Here is a 21,823-nt window from a genome sequence, read left to right on the forward strand (position 1 = left end):
CTGGCCACCCAGAGGTCTCCATAGTGTCCCCACACCTTGGAATCCAAGATGGCTAACACCAGGGACACACTGGAGGAGCTCTGGGCACCACCCCTGGGGTGGTAATGGACGGGGGAGTAGTCACTCCCCTTTCCTTTGTCCAGTTTCGCACCAGAGCAGGGACGGGGGGGATCCCTGAACTGGTGTAGACTGGCTTATGCAAGGAGGGCACCATCTGGGCCCTTCAAAGCATTTCCAGAGGCTCTGGGAGGCTACCCCTCCCAAGCCTGTAACACCTATTTCCAAAGGGACAGGGTGTAACACCCTCCTCCCAAAGGAAATGCATTGTTCTGCCTTCCTGGGATTGAGCTGCTCAGTCCCCAGGAGGGCAGAAACCTGTCTGTGAGGTGGCAGCAGTTGGGGCTGCAGTGGAAACCTCAGAGAGCTGGTTTGGCAGTACTTACTGGGGGTCCACGGTGGAGCCCCCAGGGTGCATGGGATTCCTCCCCCCCCCCCCCCCCCCCTCTATTACCATATTTGAAATGGGGGGACCATTCCATGATCTTAGACACCTCACCTGGCCATATTCGGAATTACCATTGTGAAGCTACATATATGAAGCCCCTCCTAATGGTATCCCTGCACTCATGAAGTCTGGGGAATTGGCCCTGGACAAGGTGGGGGCACCTTTGCTAGTGCAAGGGTGCCCCACACACAGTAACTTTGCACCTAGCCTTCAGTAAATGAAGGTTAGACATATAGGTGACTTATAAGTTACTTAAGTGCAGTGAAAATGGCTGTCAATTAGTGTGGGCACTATTTCTCTCAGGCTGCAGTGGCAGTCCTGAAGAAAGGTTTGTCTGAGCACCTTATGTGTGGCAAAAGAAATGCTGCAGCCCATAGGAATCTCCTGGAACCCCAATTCCTTGTGTACCTAGGTACCATACACTAGGGACTTATAAGGGGGTGTCCAGTGTGCCAATCAGAATTGGAATATGGAGTCTCTAAACTATAGTGACAAATTTGGTAAGTATAGAGAGCATAAGCACTGGAGTTCTGGTTAGCAGAACTTCAGTGACACAGTTAAGCATACTGACAACACAAACTATGAGCACTGGGGTCCTGGCCAGCAGGATCCCAGTGAGTCAGGCAAAACATAGTGACAAACAGGCAGAAATTGGGGTAACATGCCAAGAAAGATGGTACTTTCCTACACCCATAGCAGTGACTCTAGTCTCTTTCCAGCACTACATGCCATTCATTTGTGTTAGCAAATTAGATCTTTCTGAAATCACTACCACCTGACTGAGTTGTGTGTTGGTCTCCACACCACCTTCAAACTCACACACTTGCTTAACCATCCCCTTTTTCCTTTTGGGCTGCCTTCTGTCAACAGCACTTAATCAGCATTATGTTCCTTTTTGTGCTGTTGTTTGATTGAATAATATTATTTGGCACCCCTTGTTTGCAGATTTTACCTTGGAATTGTACACAGCGTCACTTGAGTAATTTGTGTAGCAAGGCAATCAGAAATGTGCATGTCTTCTATAGCTTCTGACCATGACCCCTGCAAGAGGCAATCGCATGCTTCTTATTTGTATGACCCTCTCCCACTGATGGGGTTTGAAATGGGTGTATCCATCAAGGTAGAGGCATGTGTCACGTGGTCTCATTTACATAAAGAAGAATGTAACTGTTCCTATAGTGCACCTTTTTTCTCTGTCAGATAATTGTCAATATTCTTGGAGGTGAGGTTCACCTATTAAGTTACTTTGTAGATCGATTTTTAAAATGAAAACCTTATCTGGTTGTCCTTTTAATGAAGCATAGTCCTTAAGCTTTAGTTTAATGAGGCCCAGAATATTTTATGGTGGATTTGGTATAGCTACTTTAATGAGTTGACCTCTTACATGGTACACCACCACTTTGTTTTCAACTAAGACCGTTATCTGTTTCTTTTCATAATTCAGGATATAAATAAAAAGATGCTTCAGCTGGATTCTTCGGTTACCTCCTTGACAGAAAGGCAGAAACATCTGGATCGCAAAGATAATGAATTGAGACGGCGGAAAAAGGAGCTTTATGACCTGAAAGCCAAAAAGCGACAGCTGGAGCAAAAAATCAGCACCAAACAAGACAGGTGAATCTTTAATGTAAAATTAAGAAATCCTCATTATGATATTCATCCAAATATACCTATTTTAGTAGGCAATGTAATCTTTCTTTGACAGAATATAGACTCATAAATTTGTCTTCACAGTAACAAAATCAATTGGCATGAATCCCAAGAAAAAGAAAATCCAGTTGAGTGCCCCCTTCTCAAACCTGTCTACATAGTTTTTTTTTTTTTTTTAAATTGAATGCTGACTTTTAGGGTTGTAAATGTTGTATGATCAATGCTGCTGCCATCCTGATAAAAACAGTGTTTTGACCAAAACATAGGCTTGCATTTGCCATTGTTGCATGTGCATTCAATTACAAACAACTTTTGCTTTGTGAAATGTGAAATCATCTCTTCTGGGCCTACTTTCCGCCACTTACCGCTTGAAATTCTGAGAGAAACTCACCTAATCAAGAAGACACTCACCCTATCAGATACAATGTGAATACAACATTGTTATAAGTATGACTCAGGTTTCTGTATAATCTAATTGCCAAACCAGATTATGGCTTTTAATCAGATTTTGTTTTTGCCCAGCTAGTCCTAGGTTACATCCCTCTTAGCTCTTACATTAGTCCTGATACTCAAAAAATGGACCAATTAATCAAACATGCTCACTTACACTGAAGAAGGCCCTGCAGCCTATGTTATTTTGGAATCATCCCGAGGATGAAAACTAATTCTAGGTAATGGTACACAAGCAAAGTAGAAGATCAATCTCTTCTAGGTACTTATGCATCATAATACTGGTTCACCAAATGATTGCACTTCTGGCTAGCCTTGTCCAGGTCTAAGAAAACATCCATTGCTTATTTTCAAAAGAAATGGCCATTATCCCATTCTTGGGTCTGATGCAATGGAAATAACTATGCCCTGACCAACAGGGCTTTTGTACAGTTTTGGCAGAAGGATCTTCTCAGCTTGTTGAATTTAGGATGAGAAATGTAATTATTACATGAAAAGCCCAATAAAATATGTACATCCAAATTTGAATGACAAGTTCATCTTCCTATTTACCAGCTCCCAAAGACTCCCTAAGACAACATATGTAATATTATTGTAACTGTTATCTTGTTACAACACCAAACCTGCAGATAGATATGCAAAAGAAGTGACCTCTGGTTTCTAAACTTGATTATAAGATTACTTTAAATAATTTACCCTATGACACTTACGATGAGTCTACCCCTGGTTGTGTTTTAATAACCCATCAATTACCCTGTCTTCAAAGTCTTGCGCCATACATTGACACACTCTGTCCATTGCAGCTTATATTATCCAACTTTAGTGTCCGAAACCTATAATCTTTATCAGAACATTGTAATGTTGGGAGCGCCATTGAAAACAATAGAGTGATCTGGGCTTCTAATGGCTGGTACAAGCCTGGGTCCAACATTCCATTGTTCGTCTCACAGCAACAGCTTGGACTCCGTGAGATCTTTGTTTTATTTATTTGAACATTCTGACCTATAGGGATGGAATGTTCCAATAGCCTTGTAGCCCTCCACAGCTGGGCTATGCTGGCATTAAAGTCCCTCTCCCTTGTTAATGCTGGAGGTGCACTTTAATTGCCAGTATAGCCTGCTGCGGCAGGCTGTAATAAGCCACAAACCCCACCACTGGGGCCGGCTACCTAATTGATTCCTATTAAGCTGCCTGTTTTATATCTTTTAGGGACATTCCACCTCGCCTTCTCAGATACTTGAGCATTTAATTTAGAAACAGACTTGTACACTCAAGGCAACTTGCAGTTGCAGATGTTTTTCATGTGTCTGTTTAAAATTTATTTTACATAAATGTGTTCTCCTGTTGTTCATAGTCCAGTTCAGAGCCTTGTTGCAGTGCCTCAGCCATAACGCTCTTTCTCATTATGTTCATTGTGCTTTTGGATCCTCCATAAAATCAAGTCCTAAAATTGATGTTCACTATCATAAATCTACTGTTCACAAGGATAGGATGAGAAGGTGCCTTGCACCAGTAAGTGTTACAGTTTAGTATTAGTTAACATAGAAATGGATACCCATAATGCTGTTTATTGAGGGTTGATAAGTTATATAGAAAAGGAACCCTATATTATTGAAATCTTGTTTTGTTATTAACATTCCTCTCTGAAAAAATACCACAACACCTAAAAATTCTTTGCAGTAATTGAAGACTCATTAGCACTCATGTAATGAAGATAATTTGAAAAGTTAGATTTCGATTTAGCTCAGTTGGAGTCTATCAATTATGATAATTATCATAAATAACAAAAAAAGTCTGAGATGTAACATTAAATTTGAGTGAGATTTGGAAGCAGTTTTTTCTTTTTTGGACCCCAACAACTGTCAGTGCAATAATAAAATTAAATGAATCTGTCGAGGAATTCAGCCACCCAGAAGTAAAAAGCTTAATTCAGAATAACCTCTCTTGTCCCGAGTTATAGAAGAAACTTTGCCTCATCAAAGTTCTCATCCTACTACTACTCCTTCAATAATTCACCTTCTTTAATCAACATTTAAGAAGTGGTTCCCAACTCCCTCCATCAAAAATCTCCAACATTTAATGTACTTATTCATTTTCAGCTTTAAAAATCAAAATCACTTCAGAAGAAGTTCAACAACTGGTTCATCTCACAGCCACTACAACAAAAAACCTCTTCTCTACACTGGCATGAAGACAGCAATTACTATAAATGCTTCTCTGCAACAAGGAGTTATTCTCTTGCTTTGGATGCAAGTTAAAATAGTTTTGTCACTGAAAAACATTTAAGGCAGTGGGTTGCAGAACCATCTCTAACAGCCCCTTTAAGTGCACGATAACAGAGAAAGAGGTCAAACTGCAAGAATTCATATAATATGACTTAACAAGAGATAGTATACAACCTGGAGTCATACTGAAAAAGGGATATAAATTACAGATACTGAAATTGGGAAAGATCTGTTATCCTCCCTACTGAGTGTTTTTAGAATTCCTAGTCTTAATGACTTATCTGTAGCCTGAACACTCTGGGCTGGTGCCTCTGTATAAATTTCCCATAATTTCTAGAATAGTTCTTCTTTAGTGCTGTGCTTCTTTAAGTCAAGCCTCCGGGAACAAATCTAAATATCTTGTTGTCTGCGAAGTCAGTCATGCTTCGTGCCATAGGGATCATCTGGCTCCCTTTATAGTGGACACATACACGAGACCACTGGCCCAGTTGACCTCACAGTTCCAACAACAGTTTTAAATGTATTCTGATGATATCCCCCTGCTTATGTCAATGGATAGGAACACTGAAAAACATCACATGCCTTAAACATGTGTTCGATGGCATGTAGATACACATGCTTTGCATAAGTCCCCCATCTAGTGTTGGGCTTGGAGTGTTACATGTTGTTTTTCTTTGAAGAATCTTTTCGAGTCACGAGGTCGAGTGACTCCTCCTCTCGGTGATAGTGCACATGGGCACGAATCCTTTTTTAGATTGTTTTCTCTCTGCTGTCAGCTTCGGATGTGTTTCTTCTTGCTCTAGTGGATCTCGGTTCGGTAACTTTCGAACTTTATTTTCCATCTTTCCATCAATGTCAGTATATTTTTCGATCGCGTGTTCCACACTATCTGATAGAGACTTCTAGCTGCAGATTCCTTACCTTAGAATTCCCTGGGGTCAGCTTTTCTGCTGAGCAGTACCCTGCGCACGCCGTCGGGTAGCGTCGTTCCGATCCACGTGCGTCGTCCGGCTCCATGTGGCATTGACAGCGTCGTTCGACTTGTCTGTGACATCACGGTATTCTATATAGGCACTACCAGTTAAGCGCAGATCTGGAAAGAGCTACCCTTTTCTTCGACAGAAGTCAACGTTTTTCGTCTTGATTGTTTGAAGCATTTCTTCTAGAAAGACTGGATTCAAACCATGTGGTGCATGTCATCACACCATGTCGGTCACAGATCCACACAGAATGTGTCTCTGGTGTTTAGAGAAGGATCACGACTTGACTTCGTGTTCGGACTGTCGGGCCTCGGCTCCGAAGGCCTTGAGGGAGAGATCCCTCAAACTTCTGGCGGCCCGACAGCCGTCTTCGGTCGGGGTGACTCTGAGGTGGTCACGGTCCCGCAGTAGGAGGTGGTTGCGGTACCGCTCCCGAAGCCCCAGGTCCTCTTCCTCGCATTCGAAGTCATCCAATAATTCAGTTAAGAGGCACTAGAAGAAGAAGAAGTTCAAGTGGACTTTGACTTCGCCATGCCCGTCGGCCGACGAGGCTTTTAGCGAACATCGACTTTCCGAGCGCGGTTCCTCGGAGCCATCCCCAGGGTCAACTCCGCGTCTTACCCCTTTTCTGGGGACAAGAGCGACCCCCGCTCAAATAAGGAATTTTACGAGGCCATGCACCTTGTTTTTGAGCGGGCTGCACACTCGGTGGGTCTTAGGGCTTCGCAGGGTGATCAGGGGTCCCATCGGGTTTGACAGCGGCTGCTTTGGCCTCTGTGCCGATGGGGACCCCAGGATCCGATTGCAGATCCAGACTGGCACCGGTTCCACAAAGTCGACCTCCTCCGGCGCCGGGTCCGACGTCGACACTTCCTCATTCTGGATGATCTGGAGAGACTTCGTACAACTCTGACTCCGACTTTGACGGCGCCGATTAGGCCCAGATCATTGCCTGAGCCATATTTTGATCAGCCAGGCACAGGAGAGGAGTGGGAGGGGTCTGAGGACCCTTTGGAGTGTAAATTGGAGCAAGAGCAGGATTGGTATTAGGATCTAGGGGAGGCCAGTGGACTGGACACGTCTCCAGATACTGGTATGCTCTCTCCTCCTAATGTGGCTACGGAGGAGGGAGCTTCTTATGCTATGGTTGTGCGTAGGGCATCTGAGGTCTTGGACCTAGACTTGCCCACTGTGCCATTTAGGGCGAATCTCCTGACAGGTGCTTCAGCCGGGGGTGACTATATCAGAGCCGATGTTGCCCTTCAGTGAGGCCATCCTTCTGGGAACATGGTCCAAACCCAGCACAGGGGCTCCTGTGAATAGGACAGTTGGCTACTGCCATAGACCTGCTCCAAACGACCCTAGTTTCCTTACCCAACACCCCACCCCGGAGAGCTTGGTGGTCCAAGCCTCTACTTCCATTGGTGCTTTCCCTTCCGCTCCCCTGGATAGGGAATTCAAGAGGCTGGATCAGCTTGGAAAGAAAATGTTTTCTTCCTCCAGCCTGGCATTGAGGTCAGTAAACACCTCTTGCCTATTGGGCTGTTTTCCCCATACTTTGAGATACAGTGGCACAGGTGCTGCCCCAGGTCCCGGAGGGCGTACGGTACACACTCACCCAGGCTGTCCAGGATGGGAGAGATTCAGCCAAGTTTACAGTCAGGTGTGGATTGGACATAACCGACTCGCTGGATAGAGCGATTACGTCGACAGTGGCCCTACGCCGCCACGCTTGGCTACGTTCAACTAGCTTTTCAGGGGATGTCCAGTCAAGTTTGATGGACCTGCCCTTTGGTGTCTCTCGCCTTTTTGGTGAGAAGGCAGACTCCGTGCTTGAGAGGTTCAAGGATTCTCGAGCTACGGCCAGATCCTTGGGCCTCTCAGCGCCAGCTCAATAGCAGTCTGTCTTCTGTCCCTTTCGAGGCTTCGGAAGGGGCGTGGTACCACGCCAGCCACAACTCAGCCACCGTCCTCAGGCTTCACACCATCCCGGGAGAGGACGTGATCGTGGTACCATCAGACCCAGAGGGTCTTGCCAGCAGTTGGCCACCACACAGCCCACCTCCACTGCGCCCAAGCCCTCCTAGTTTGGTTCTGCAGGACCATGTCCGTCCAGTTGGGGGGAGGATTCAATTTCATCTCCTTTACTGGCATTCCATCACAACGGACAAATGGGTCTTGCAGATCATATGGAAGGGCTATTCCCTCCCCTTCCAGTCTTTCTCTCCCTCTATCCCTCTTACAAAAGAACGGCTGATGGAGGACCGTTTGGTTTTGCTCCGTGGCCAAGGGAGCTATGTAAAGGGTCCCGATGTTAGAAGTAGGCAGTGGCTGTTATTCCTGCTACTGTCTGATACCCAGAAAGAACAAGGGTCTCCGTCCTATCCTGGATTTAAGGGACGTCAATCTCTTCCTCAAGAAGGAGAAATTCAACATGCTCACTTTTGCTCAGGTTTTGTCTGCCCTAGACCAAGGAGACTGGATGGTAGCGTTGGACTTGCAGGATGCGTATTTTCATATCCCCATCTTGCCCGCTCACAGGTGTTACTTGTGGTTCAAGGTGGGCCACAAGCACTTTCAGTTTACTGTGCTCCCTTTTGGTCTCACCAGTGCCTCTGGGGTGTTCACAAAGGTGATGGCGGTGGTGGCAGCTCAGCTGCGCAGGTCAGGGATTTCAGTCTTCCCCTATCCAGACGATTGGCTGTTGAAGGCTCTGAGGCCCCAGGCTCTTGTCACCCACCTCCATACCACGGCAAACCTCCTGCCTTCGCTGGGGTTCACTATCAATGTGCCAAATCCACACCTGCCTCCCTCTCAGAAGCTCACTTTCATCAGAGCTGTTCTGGACACAGTGCAGTATCAGGGCCTATCCTCCCAGCAGCGAGTCCAGGATATTCAGGTTATGATACCGATGTTTCGGCCTCTATCTTGAATTTCGGTGAGACAGACTCTGAGGCTGCTGGGACACATGGCTTCCTGCATCCTATTGGTCAAGCATGCCAGATGGCATATGAGGTCTATGCAGTGGGACCTGAAGTTCCAATGGGCACAGCATCAGGGAAATCTTACCGACGTGGTTCATATCTTGGAGGGAACTGCTAAGGATGTGCAGTGGTGGTTAGTGAACTGCGATTGGGTCAAAGGCAGACTCCTCTCCCTTCCCCAACCAGATCTTACAGTGGTGACAGATGCCTCACTTCTGGGATGTGGCGGCCATCTGGGAGAGGTGGAGATCAGAGGTCTCTGGTCTCCGGCGGAATCCGGGCTCCACATCAACTTGTTGGAGCTTCAGGCGATCCGACTAGCATTAAAGGCATTTCGTCCTGTTGAGAAAGGGAAGGTAGTGCAGGTGTTCAAAGACAACACCACTGTAATGTGGTACTGCAACAAGCCGGGCGGTGTGGAGTTGTGGACCCTTTGTAAAGAGGCTCTGCGTCTCTGAACATGGCTGGAACAGCAGGGCATAATCCTGCTGGTTCAACACCTGGCAGGTTCTCTGAAAGCCAGGGCGGACGAACTCAGCCGACGATGCTTAGCAGATCACAAATGGTATCTCCATCCAGAGGTGGCGCAAGGACTATTTCAGCAGTGGGGAGAGCCTTGGTTAGATCTGTTCGCCACCGTAGAGAACGTGCAATGTCAGCAGTTTTGCGTGTTGGAGTTTCCAAGGGGGCTATCGCTAGGCGACGCTTTTCGTCGCGAGTGGAGTTCAGGCCTCCTGTATGCCTTTCCACCCATACCATTTCTGCCCAGAGTTCTCAAGAAAATCATGAACGACCAGGCCCAAGTAATCCTAGGGCTCCGAATTGGGCACGGAGAGTCTAGTATCCAGAGCTGCTCAAAATGAACATCAATCCTCGAATCAGGTTGCCTCTTCGGGAGGATCTTCTGTCGCAGCAGCAGGGGAATGTTCTCCACCCAAACCTGTCAACTTTGCGGCTTCATGCGTGGAGGTTAAGAGGCGGTTGAGCTGCGACAGTTGATGGTTTATGACCTCCCTTCCGAAGTCTGTGATGTCATTCTGACAGCCAGACGTCCCTCTATCTAGATCTATTGATCCTCTATCTTCTTCTCTATCTAATGTCCTTTTGTTTATTCCATCTCTCGCTCAACAGGGTTCCTCCTTAGGGACTCTCAAGGGCTAACTTGCTGCCTTATCGGCTTTTCTACGCTTGCCCGACCAAGCATCTTTGTTCAAGTGTCCCATCGGAGAAAGATTTTTAAAAGGGCTTGTGCATATGTTTCCACCTGTGCCTTTTGTCATGCCCCAGTGGGATCTTAATATTGTACTTACTTTTCTAATGTGTGCTCCTTTTGAGCCTTTACATAACTGTCCTCACTGGCTGCTCACAACCAAAACAGCCTTTTTGGTGGCAATTACATCTGCCAGGAGAGTGAGTGAGCTGCAGGCTTTATCATCGAAACCGCTGTATCTCAGGATATATCCTGATAAAGCAGTCCTCCGAAATCGTGCCTCTTTCCTCCCCAAGATGGTGACCTCTTTCCATCTGGGTCAAAATATCACCCTGTCCACCTTCTTTGCGCCACTGCATCCCTCTAAAGAAGAGGAGCGTCTCCATCGGCTGGACCCAAAAAGAGTTCCGGGTGGTCAGCCAACTCATTGTGGGATACGTTGGCGCAAAGAAGGGTCGTGCAGTACAGAAACGGTCCATTTCGCACTGGGTCGTTCTGTGTAAAGATTTGCTACACTTTGGCCAATAAGCAGCCTCCAGAGGGCTTGAGGGCTCACTCTACCAGAGGAAAAGCTGCTACCACTGCGTTAGCTCGTGGCGTGCCGGTACTTGACATCTGCCAAGCAGCAACGTGGTCTTTCTTGCACATGTTTGCATGACACTACTGCCTGGATAGCCAGGTGAGGATAGAGGGGCTTTTGGCCCGCTCAGCCCTGCAGGACTATCTGGTCTGAAATATATCCTCACAACCCACCACCAAGAGTTATACCTTTGGTATCTATTCTAAGGTAAGGAATCTGCAGCTAGAAGTCTCTATCAGATGAACAAGTTACTTACCTTCGGTAGCGAAATATCTAGTAGAGACTCTATCTAGCTGCAGATTCCTTGCACCCACCCAAGCCTCCCCGTTCTGTGGATGTATATAACCATTTTGTCTTTTTCTTCAAACAATCAAGTGTAGAACTAAAATGCTGTTGGTTCTTCCATGACTCCGCGATTCTGGCATAGGAAGTTGCAGAAAAGAACTGACGTACGTGCACCTGGGTGGTGCCTATATAGAAGACCTTGAGGTCACAGACTGCTCCGACGGCGCTGCCGCACGGAGCCGAATGACTCGCGCAGATCCGAACGACAGGGCACGGGCAGGGTACTGCTCAGTAGAAAAATTCCTGATTCGAAACTGACACCAGGGAATTCTAAGGTAAGGAATCTGCAGCTAGATAGTCTCTACCAGATAATTTGTTACCGAAGGTAAGCAACGTGTTCTTTATGGTTCGATACAATCTTAATCGTCAGGTCGGTTTAACACCCTTAGGGGCTTGTACGCCCTTCTTGGGCCTATTTTGACAACTGTTGTCAGAGAATGATAGGCAAATGGAAAGTACTCCGTTTAGATTTTGGCCTAGATGTCACTCCAAGTTTACGTACACGGATCAACATATGGTGTGTAATTTGTGTCTCTCACTGGAACACAAAGAGTAGACCTGTGACGCCTGTCTGTCTTTTGGGTCCGAAGAGCACGTCGATTAGAAATGGCGTCAAAGACAACAGACGATTCCTCCGACAACTTCGGGGAAGAGCACACACAGAAAGAAGTCAGACACCAGGCAGCCCTTTTGATTTGAGGCAATGAGTCGGACCAAGATTCAGACATCGAGAGTCAATCCATTCCATCGGCGCATTACATGAGTACACCAGCACCATCTCGCTGAGTAAAGGCATTAAAAAAAGACTTCCAAATTGGTCATCGGTCCTCCACTGCCCTCGGGCCATGGTAGGATCTGAAAAATACATTTGGATGCCCCACCCTCCGGTTTCACACCAAAATGCCTTTGTAAGGAAATGCCTCGTTAGCATGGTTACCCCCTGACTTTTTTCCTTTTGCTGATGCCAAGTTATGATTGAAAGTGTACGTGGACCCTGCTAACCAGGCCCCAGCACCAGTGTTCTTTCCCTAAACTGTACCTTTGCTTCCACAATTGGCAAAGCCCTGACACTCACATAAGTACCTTGTAAATGGTTCCCCTGGTACCAGGGGCCCTGATCCCAGGGAAGGTCTCGAAGGGCCGCATCATGTCTTATGCCACCCTGGGGACCCCTCACTCAGCACATGCACACTACTTCACAGCTTGTGTGTGCTGGTGGGGAGAAAATGACTAAGTTGACATGGCACTCCCCTCAGAGTGCCATGCCAACCTCACACTGCCTGTGGCATAGGTAAGTCACCCCTCTAGCAGGCCTCACAGCCCTAAGGCAGGGTGCACTGTACCACAGGTGAGGACATGTGTGCATGAGCACTATGTCCCTACAGTGTCTAAGCAAAACCTTAGACATTGTAAGTGCAGGGTAGCCATAAGAGTATATGGTCTGGGAGTTTGTCAAACACAAACTCCACAGTTCCATAATGGCTACACTGAAATCTAGGAAGTTTGGTATCGCACTTCTCAGCACAATAAATGTACACTGATGCCAGTGTGGAATTTATTGTAAAATGCACCGATAGGGCATCTTAGAGATGCCTCCTGAATATCAATCCGACTTCTAGTGTGGGGCTGACCAGTTTCCGCCAGCCTACCACAACCAGATGGGTTGCTGGCCTCATGGGGAGAGTGCCTTTGTCACTCTGTGGCCAGGAACAAAACCTGTACTGGGTGGAGGTGCTTCTCACCTCACCCTGCAGGAACTGTAGTAACACCTGGCGGTGAGCGTCAAAGGCTCACCCCCTTTCTTACAGCGCCACAGGGCATCCCAGCTAGTGGAGATGCCCGCCTCTCCGGCCACTGCCCCCACTTTTGGCGGCAAGGCTGGGATAGATAATGAGAAAAACAAGGAGGAGCCACCCACCAGTCAGGACAGCCCCTAAGGTGCCCTGAGCTGACCCCTGCCTTTAGAAATCCTCCATCTTCGTTTTGGAGGATCCCCCAATAGGATTAGGGATGTGCCCCCCTCCCCTCAAGGAGGAGGCACAAAGAGGGTGTAGCCACCCTCCAGGACAGTAGCCATTGGCTACTGCCCTCCCAGACCTAAACACACCCCTAAATTTAGTATTTAGGGGGATCCCAGAACCCAGGAAATCAGATTACTGCAACCTGAGCTAAGGAGAAGGATTTTTGACCTGAAAGCCCTGCAGAGACGGCAGAAGACAACTGCTTTGGACCGAGCTCTACCGGCCTGTCTCCTGACTCAAAAAACTGCAACAGCGACGCATCCAACAGGGACTAGTGACCTCTGAAGCCTCAGAGGACTGCTCTGAACCCCAGGACCAAGAAACTCCGTGAGCAGCGTCTCTGCTCAACAAACAGCAACAATATTGCAACTTTTCTGCAACTTACAAAGACCTCACTCTTCCCGCCGGAAGCGTGAGAATTCACACTCTGCACCCGATGCCCCCTGCTCGAGATCCAGGGAACCAACACCACAGGGAGGACTCCCAGATGACTGCGACCCTGTGAGTAGCCCGAGACGACCCCCCTGGACCCCCACAGCGACGCATGCAGAGAGAAACCAGAGGCTCCCCCTGACCGCAACTGCCTGTAACAAGGGACCCAACGCCTGGACCAAGCACTGCACCCGCAGCCCCCAGGACCAGAAGGAACCGAACCTCCGTGCAGGAGTGGCCCCCAGGCAACCCTCTGCCTAGCCCAGTCGGTGGCTGGCCCGAGAAGCCCCCCTGTGCCCTGCCTGCACCGCTAGAGTGACCCCCAGGTCCCTCCATTGAATCCAAAACAGAACCCGACGCCTGCTTTGCACACTGCACCCGGCCGCCCCTGTGCCGCTGAGGGTGTGTTTTGTGTGCCTACTTGTGCCCCCCCCCCTGCGGGTACTTACCTGCTGGCAGACTGGAACCGGAGCACCCCTGTTCTCCATAGGTGCCTATATGTTTTGGGCACCTCTTTGACCTCTGCACCTGACCGGCCCTGAGCTGCTGGTGTGGTAACTTTGGGGTTGCCTTGAACCCCCAACGGTGTGCTGCCTACGCCCAGGAACTGAGACTTGTAAGTGTCTTACTTACCTCACAATCTAACCAATACTTACCTCCCCCAGGAACTGTTGATTTTTGCACTGTGTCTACTTTTAAAATAGCTTATTTCCATTTTAACAAAAACTGTATATGATATTGCTCTAATTCAAAGTTCCTAACTTACCTGTGTGGAGTACCTTGCAGTTTATGTACTTACTTCAAATCTTGAACTTGTGATTCCAAAACATAAATTAAGAAAATATATTTTTCTATATAAAAACTATTGGCCTGGAGTTAAGTCTTTGAGTGTGTGTTCCTCATTTATTGCCTGTGTGTGTGCAACAAATGCTTAACACTACTCTCTGATAAGCCCACTGCTCGACCACACTACCACAAAATAGAGCATTAGAATTATCTAATTTTGCCACTATCTTACCTCTAAGGGGAACCCTTGGACTCTGTGCACACTATCTCTTACTTTGAGATAGTAAAACAGAGCCAACTTCCTACAGCCTTCATCACTGACCAAAGAGTCAACCACATCTCAATCTGTTTCAGGATCGAGTCGAACAGTAAATCGACCACCTCAACACCAAAGAAACGGACATTGCCATCTACTTCTGAGCCTGCAATTTTGGCTCAAAAAGCATTCGGGAGCAAAGATTTCAGAACCGAAAGGTATAGCTGGCAAAGATTCTACTGTTTTCCCTGAGGACACTTCTTCTGTAGAGCCTATTTTGGAAGTGATGGACGCTAGACAGCGAAACATTCACATACAAAAGGGAACAAAGGGGAAAACAACTTCTGCCTTCGTCACCTCACTCTCCAGTGCTTCCCTCTACTCCACCACCACAATTACCTACATTCTTTGTTAACCCACAATTTTCTCCACTGACACCATCATCGCCACCTCATAGAGATGATTTAGGTGATGTTCCACAAGATGTGGATCCATGGGATCTGTATGATGCCCATGCGTACTTTCATCGAGAGGAGTAACTCAATCTTGTGACTCAGAGGTTCTTCAAAGAATAACAACTTGTAACACTCAGAGCCCAACACTAGATGGCAGACTTATGCAAAGCATGTGAATCTGCAGCCTACATGCCACAAACAGATGTCTACTGGGTAAGTAATATTTTCCTTATCACTGGATGAATGAATTAATGTTTCTTTTGGAATGCGCACCAATATAGTTATCAGCAATATCAACTGGCATCATTTGTCACATACAAAAATCCTTTTGCTGCCGCAACTTCCTTACTGCATTCATCTGACCAGAGTGTTGATGTTATGAAGGCTGGACTTATAAATGTTTATGCCAGAGCTCCAAAGAAAGAGATCATGAAAAACTAGAGAATGTGCAAAACCAACCTGCCTCTCTGTTTCAATTTCAATTTAAATAAATCTCATATTACACTGGCTTTTAAAGAACGAAATTGGCTTCCATTGGCACCAATAATGTCCAATATCCTTTGCACCACCTTCAACATTAGGTAGTATAAATACCAAATTATCTTCAGTCACTGTTCTGAACTTTACTGTGATGCACAACCTGAGAACATCACAGAAGATTAGATGTAAAATTCTCCATTCAGTTCATCCAAGAAGGGGGTAAAGTAATCATATCAAACTACCACCCTTAGTTTTCTTCTTTATTCTCTCTCTGTAGCATCGTCAGGCACCCCGCTTTTAACGGCTTAACCTGGCCCCTCCGACCACTGGGCACTGAACAGAGTGGAGCTTGTCAGTATGACATTTAGCTCCAGCTTGGCTTACTTGTTGCTCTGATTGAGCTTTATGTGGGTTGCATTGGACAGGTCTGTTCCTCTTTAAGGCTGCCTGCCTTTTGAGGACTACAACCCTCAGAGCCTCTATGGGATGCTTTGTCTCCCACGAGGTATAGTGAGATGTTGCCCAATGCACTAAATCTCAATTCCAGTTTGCATCGGCGAACGTCGTTCTACTTTGATAGAAGCTATGTGAAACAGGAGAGCAAAACGGTAACTACCTTCCTGTCTCACCTCTCCTCTAATCATGTGTGTTGCCTCTGGTGTGTTATCCATGTGACAATGCTGGCCTGTGTGCTTCAACACTACAACTCCTGTATGCTAAAAAGATTTCTGTTTTTTTTTTCTCAGGGATAAAAGCAACACTGTTTATCTACCAGACATTTAACTGGTAAAACCATTCAAATTACTTCTTTTTGTATAGCATATTCATATGGTTCAATTTAGAACACCCTGTCGTATCATTTTTATTTTAATCCTGGCTCTTACGACGGAAGAACACCAAATACACTTTTTTAAGTCTAAACTATTCCTTTTTAGATGAACTTCATTATTTTTTGGTCCTTACTGGAAAAACAAATGGCACAAATGAGGGGTAGTGTTTATCTAAATTATTGATTGTCTTGGTCCAAACTAGTGGCACTCTGGCCAAGAGAAGTTTATTATGGTTATATCAACTGTTCAGAAGGGATGGGAGGTGAGTGGGTAAGACCGAGGCAAAAGGAGAGGTGTGAGATATGAAGGACAAATTGGCAGAGGGGAGAAAAGAGAGTGTGACACAAATGGAATCTGGAGAGGGAAGAGAGACCAGGAGGGACAGAGAATGGTGGAGGTGCGTAATGACGAGATAAAAGGATCAAGGGAGAAGCAAGAAGAGGGAAGGGAGAAAGAAAAGAGGCAAAGTGAGAGAGGGATGGAAAGGCAAAAGGAGGTGGTAAAGTATTGCAGTGGGAGAAAAGAGATGAAAGGAGAAGGAAACACAGGAAATAAAAGGAGAGTGGAAAGGGGAGATTAGAGAGAGATCAGAAGAGAAAGAAAAAAGGTATTATAGGAGATATTAAAGATTATCCCTTATAAGGAGAGACAAGGTTGCTTGCTCGGCCATTCTGGGTGTGGGTAGTAGTTGGGGGTATTTATTTTTTCTTGCTACTCCCCGTTCCTCACCCCTTCTAGGGTGCACACTTCCACAAGTTGATATGTCTTATCACTGATCCCTTTCCTTACTCAACATTGTAAGGAGCAGAGTCAGAGGTGGTATATGGGTATGGCCTATGGCCTATGTCCCTTTTCTCTTTTACTGGCCTTACCCAAGGCTCACAGGGTAGTGGTAAGATCAGCTTTCTGGTTTCCTTAGCAAGTACCTAAATCTGGGGTTTGGATCGTTAAAACTGCTTTTAAGACCTCTGGTGTGAGGAGTGGTGAACAATTTGGGACACCCCGTGCTGTAGCTTCATTAGCCCATTCCGTTGTGGACTGTTTGAGTCAAATGAAGGGTCTTTATGTGAGCTCCATATAAAGCACTGCATATTACTGCCAGGCATGGTCCTATCAGAAATGGGATCCATCCAGTTTGGGCAGAGCTGCATTCCCCATGAGGAAAATAAAGCCTGTCAACAGGTATGGTCTGGCCAGATGAGACTGAGGCAATACAGTGGATAAAAGCAGGGAGCTGCCACGATATAAGGAGGGGGGCCTACTGTAGGAGCCCATAAGTTATGGATTGTAAGTGACTATCACTGATTTGTTAATATCTTCTCTCTCTTGCCCACGTTCTGCTTCTTTAGTTGCTGTCTGCTTTATTGAATCTCAATGTTCTGCCTTAATAATTCTCCAATGAGCATGTTATGAGCCGTAACGGTATTCAGGCAGGTTATTGCAGTATTGTACAGCACTGATTTTTACTTTATCAAACAGATTTATCACCAGGTTGTGTGACGCCACTGTCCTGTCCCTAGTTACTATGCTCTTTTTTGACTTGCCACTCTTTCCTTGGGAGCAAGCTTCCACTAGTTGGGCAAACCTGAATGCCTTCCGGACTACTTCACTCGAAGGAGAGTCTAAAGGTGGAGGCCTATGAAAGGGGGTATTTTCTTCCACAATTTAGGATCTTCAGTCAGTCCGTGCCAATTGCATTTTCAGCCGCTATTTCCAAGTTCACTGGGATTCTGTTCCTCTGGTTCTCCCAGGTATTTCAGAAGACCTTTGTCCTATACTGAGCCAAGCTAAACAGGATGGCACTGATGCTGCTAAAATCATCATCATAGTGGCCTGGATACCACGGATTCCATTGGGTCAGCAATCAGCACTGTCGTCACTATCCCTTGTCACGCCTAGTTTTTCATTTGATATTCAGTTGTCCTTTATGGACATGCCCTTTGATTGGACTTGCCATTTTGGGGGTAAAGTGGACTCCTCTCTGGAGCATCTCATAGAAAGAAGGGTCACAACAACATTGCGCTCCTTGGGCTTGTCTGTTCTACCCTGCCAACTGCACCATCCCTTTTAATCTCTCTGCACCTTTGGCAGGGGTGCCTCGTACAGACAGCCTTTTTACTCTCAGCAAAGTTTCCATTTATTTCATGGCATACACTGATCCAGCAGGGACTGCGCGCCAGTCAGTCTCCCACCTTCCCGTCTCAGGCAGCAACCTTGTCAAAACCCATTAGCATGCCCTGATTGGAACATGGGCACCTACATGGATGTAGGATTGGATTTTTACCGGGTTGGCAATCAATAACTTCAGGCAGATGTGTTCTACAAGTTGTCCAGAAAGGGTCCAACCTATCCTTTGTGACTGCACCTTCTACCATCCTTGGAACACGTGACGGAGGACCATCCTGTGGCAGGATATGCAAGCCCTTTTGGCCAAAGTGATTATCCTAGAAGGTGCCTGCATCAGAAGTGGACCGCAGTTGTTGCTACTGTTACTTCCTGGTGCCAAAGAAAGTCTGAGACCTCTGTTCTATTTTATACCTATGCTCTCTCAATGCCTTCCTCTAGAAGTACAAATTCAAGATGCTGACCCTGCCTCAGGCATTGTCTACCTTCACCCCTGGAGACTGGATAGTAGCGTTGGACCTGCAGGATGCTTATTTTCACTTCACTGTCCTGGAAGCCCACAGGTGCTATCTGTGCTTCATTGTGGGACAGGAGCATTTTCGGCTCACTATCCTCCCCTTTGGTTTCACAAGCACACCTTACCTGTTCACAAAAGGCATGGCAATGATGGCAGCACATCTTTGAAGGTCAGAGATCCCAATCTTACCCTACCTTAACGACTAGCTGCTTATGTCAGGCTCACCCCAGGCAGTTGTCATCCATCTCCTCCTTCTCAAATACTCCATTTCATGGGAGCCATTCTGTACATGGTACTATTCTGGCTTTTTTCCAGAAAGGAAAGTCCAGGACAATCGGGCTTATGATCTAGATCTTTCAGCCTTTTTCCTGGATTTCAGTGACGTCAACTCTGAGGCTGCTGGGACTGATGGCCTCCTGCCTCCTGTTAAGGAAGTAAACCTGGTGCCATATGCAAGCTCTGCAGTGGGAACTGAAGTCTCAGTAAGCCCAACATCCTGTCTCTGATCATGACCGGATCTCTGAGGGGTCTGCAAAAGACTGTGCTTCTGGAACTGGAACTGAGAGCCATCAGCTTGGCGTTAAAAACCTTCATACCATCCATCAAGGACAGGCTGGTGCTGATGCAACAAAACGGGGTGGAATTGGGTCGAGGACCCTATGCCAAGAGGAGCTGGACCTCCTGTAAATAAATGGACCATCCAGGTATCTTCCTGGTGGCGAACTACATGGCAGGGATCGTTGAATGCCAGAGTGGACAAACTTAACCGTCGGCACCTAGCAGATCATGAGTGCCAGTTACACCTGGAGGTGACGCGTGGTCTGTTCACACACAGGTATCACCTTAACTCGTTCTCTTTGCCAATCCGAGGACGTGCAATGTCAACAGTTCTGTGCCTTGGAGTTCCCATTACATGTCTCTCTGAGACGTATTCTGCCTACGTTGAGGCTTCTGTGTGTCGTCCTGCTGTTACCTGTCCTCCCCGAGTTCTTGAAGATCAAGAACAACCGGGCCCAAATCATTCTAGTGGTCTCTGTTTGGACACGGAGAGTATGCTTTCCAGAGCTCCTGGGCATGAGTATCTGTCCTCCGATCAGGCTGCCCCTCTGAGAGAATCTTTTGTTGCAGAAATGGGACACACAAAGAGATGATGGACAGAGTGCTGAAACTTTTCAAACACTCACCACCAGTCACAGATCTGGGTTAAATCCATCTTTCTTTTGCTCACTGTGCCACCCCAGTTTGGACCCAGCCATATGCAAGTCAGTCTTGACCCTGCTCCTCATGCGAACAGTCCAGCCCTCACTGCCAAGCCAGGTCCTTCCTGGCCCGGAAACAAGCCTCATGGATCTGGTGTCAGCCAGGCTAACTTGAATCCAGTGGCACAGCAAGCAAGGGTCCCATGTCTGGGTATAACTTAGCCACTTAGTGCACACATAGCAAAATCACACAATAAAATGACGGACGGAGTGTTGAAACAAACACTTTCCCCCAAGTCACAGAACTGGGTTTAATCCAACGTTATTTTGCTTGCCACGTGTAGGAGGCTGGCCTGGTGTGTGGAGGATACCTATGGTGCTGGCACCTTATACCAGGTCCAGGCAACCCTTCTTAATAAGTGTTACAGTGTCTAGTAAGCCAGGGCTCTCTAGTGGTAGCTGTGGTGAGCAGCCAAGATGTATCTAGGAGGAGTGTGAAACACTTGGAATACCTCACAGTAACTCATCACACATGAAAGGAACCACACAGTGTTGCAAAATAAAAGGCACTTTTTTATAGTAGCACTGAACTAAAATACTATAGGCAATCCCCCCCCCTTTCTGAAGGAAAGCACACACAAAGTATACACAGGTAAGTACTAAAGATGAGCATAAAAACATTAGAAATAGCAAGAGCCCTATTTGGGGGCGTCCAAACCATATGCTAAACTATTGAAATGTGAGAATGGGTTCCCCACCAAAGGATATGGAGTACTTAGCCAAGGGCTGGGAGAGTATGGAACCCCAAGAGATCAGTATCTAGAAGCCCCCCAGCGAACAGGAGAGCAGAGGTAAGTTACCTGGTCATCCCATATGCTAACCTGAGGACTTAGGAATTGGAACAATGCAAGAACAGGACCAGGCTGGTAAAGGCCAATGGTGGATTCCGGATGAAGAAGGGCCTCTAAAAGAAGGGGACACAGGCCAGTCGACGCAGAATTGGCCGGGCAAGAGGCAATGCCCACCCTTCTGTCGGTGAAGATCCGGGATGACTTGATGGGTGAAGGCCTGCTTCAGAGTCCAGGAGCTGCATAGGAGTCCCTGAAGTCGTCTAGGAGCGGTCCCTCAACAGTCGCTGGATTGCAGACCGGTCAGTGGTCAAGAGGACCACCAACGAGCACAAGCAAATGCAAGTTGAAGCTGAAGAAGATTTGCAGGGCTGAAGAGGACTTGGAAGGTCCTGGGGACACGACCCTTGGAGGGGAGTCCGGCTGGCCCTAAGAAGACAGAAGAGCCAGTAGAAGCAGTCGGAGCCCCCACAAGCAACCCACTGGCAGTAGGCACAATAAGTTGTAGTGAGGCCCTGGCAGCACACCTGAAGAGGACTCCCACGTCGCTGGAGCAGCAGAGAGAAGACTGTCCTTGTAGAGGTAGATTGCTGGGGTCCGGGGCCACTTGGAGTCTGAAGTTCCCTTGGAGCAGGAGTCAACAAGACTTGGTTACTGCGCCAGTCGCGGTGCACAGGGATTCCATTCAGGAGGAAGAGGCAAGGGCTCACCTTCTCCAAAGTTGGATAGAAGGCGGAGAGGACCAAGAGGACCCCTCAGAACCACCACCTATGTTGAAGAATCTTTGCAGATCTAGAGGATAGCAGATCTCAGCAGCCAGACGTCATTGCCATTTATATCCCCATGTACTAACCATACTGTTGATGTTTCTGCTACAGTGAAAGGCAGCTTTTCTAACTTTTCAGTGTTAAGTATTGTGTAACTTGCTTCCTTTTTAGCAATTATC

At 47.0% G+C, this 21,823-nt stretch overlaps 1 protein-coding gene across 1 annotated transcript in view; it reads left to right on the top strand.

The window, feature by feature from the left end:
- Positions 1 to 21,823, top strand: part of SMC5 (structural maintenance of chromosomes 5) — a 647,363-nt gene that overhangs the window by 286,585 nt on the left and 338,955 nt on the right. The window contains exon 15 of the mRNA XM_069228845.1: positions 1,950 to 2,119. Within this exon, the coding sequence (XP_069084946.1) occupies positions 1,950 to 2,119 (170 nt within the window). The remainder of the gene's footprint in view (positions 1 to 1,949; positions 2,120 to 21,823) is intronic.

The sequence above is a fragment of the Pleurodeles waltl genome, chromosome 1_1 (genome assembly GCF_031143425.1).
Source record: "Pleurodeles waltl isolate 20211129_DDA chromosome 1_1, aPleWal1.hap1.20221129, whole genome shotgun sequence".
NCBI classification, from domain to species: domain Eukaryota; kingdom Metazoa; phylum Chordata; class Amphibia; order Caudata; family Salamandridae; genus Pleurodeles; species Pleurodeles waltl.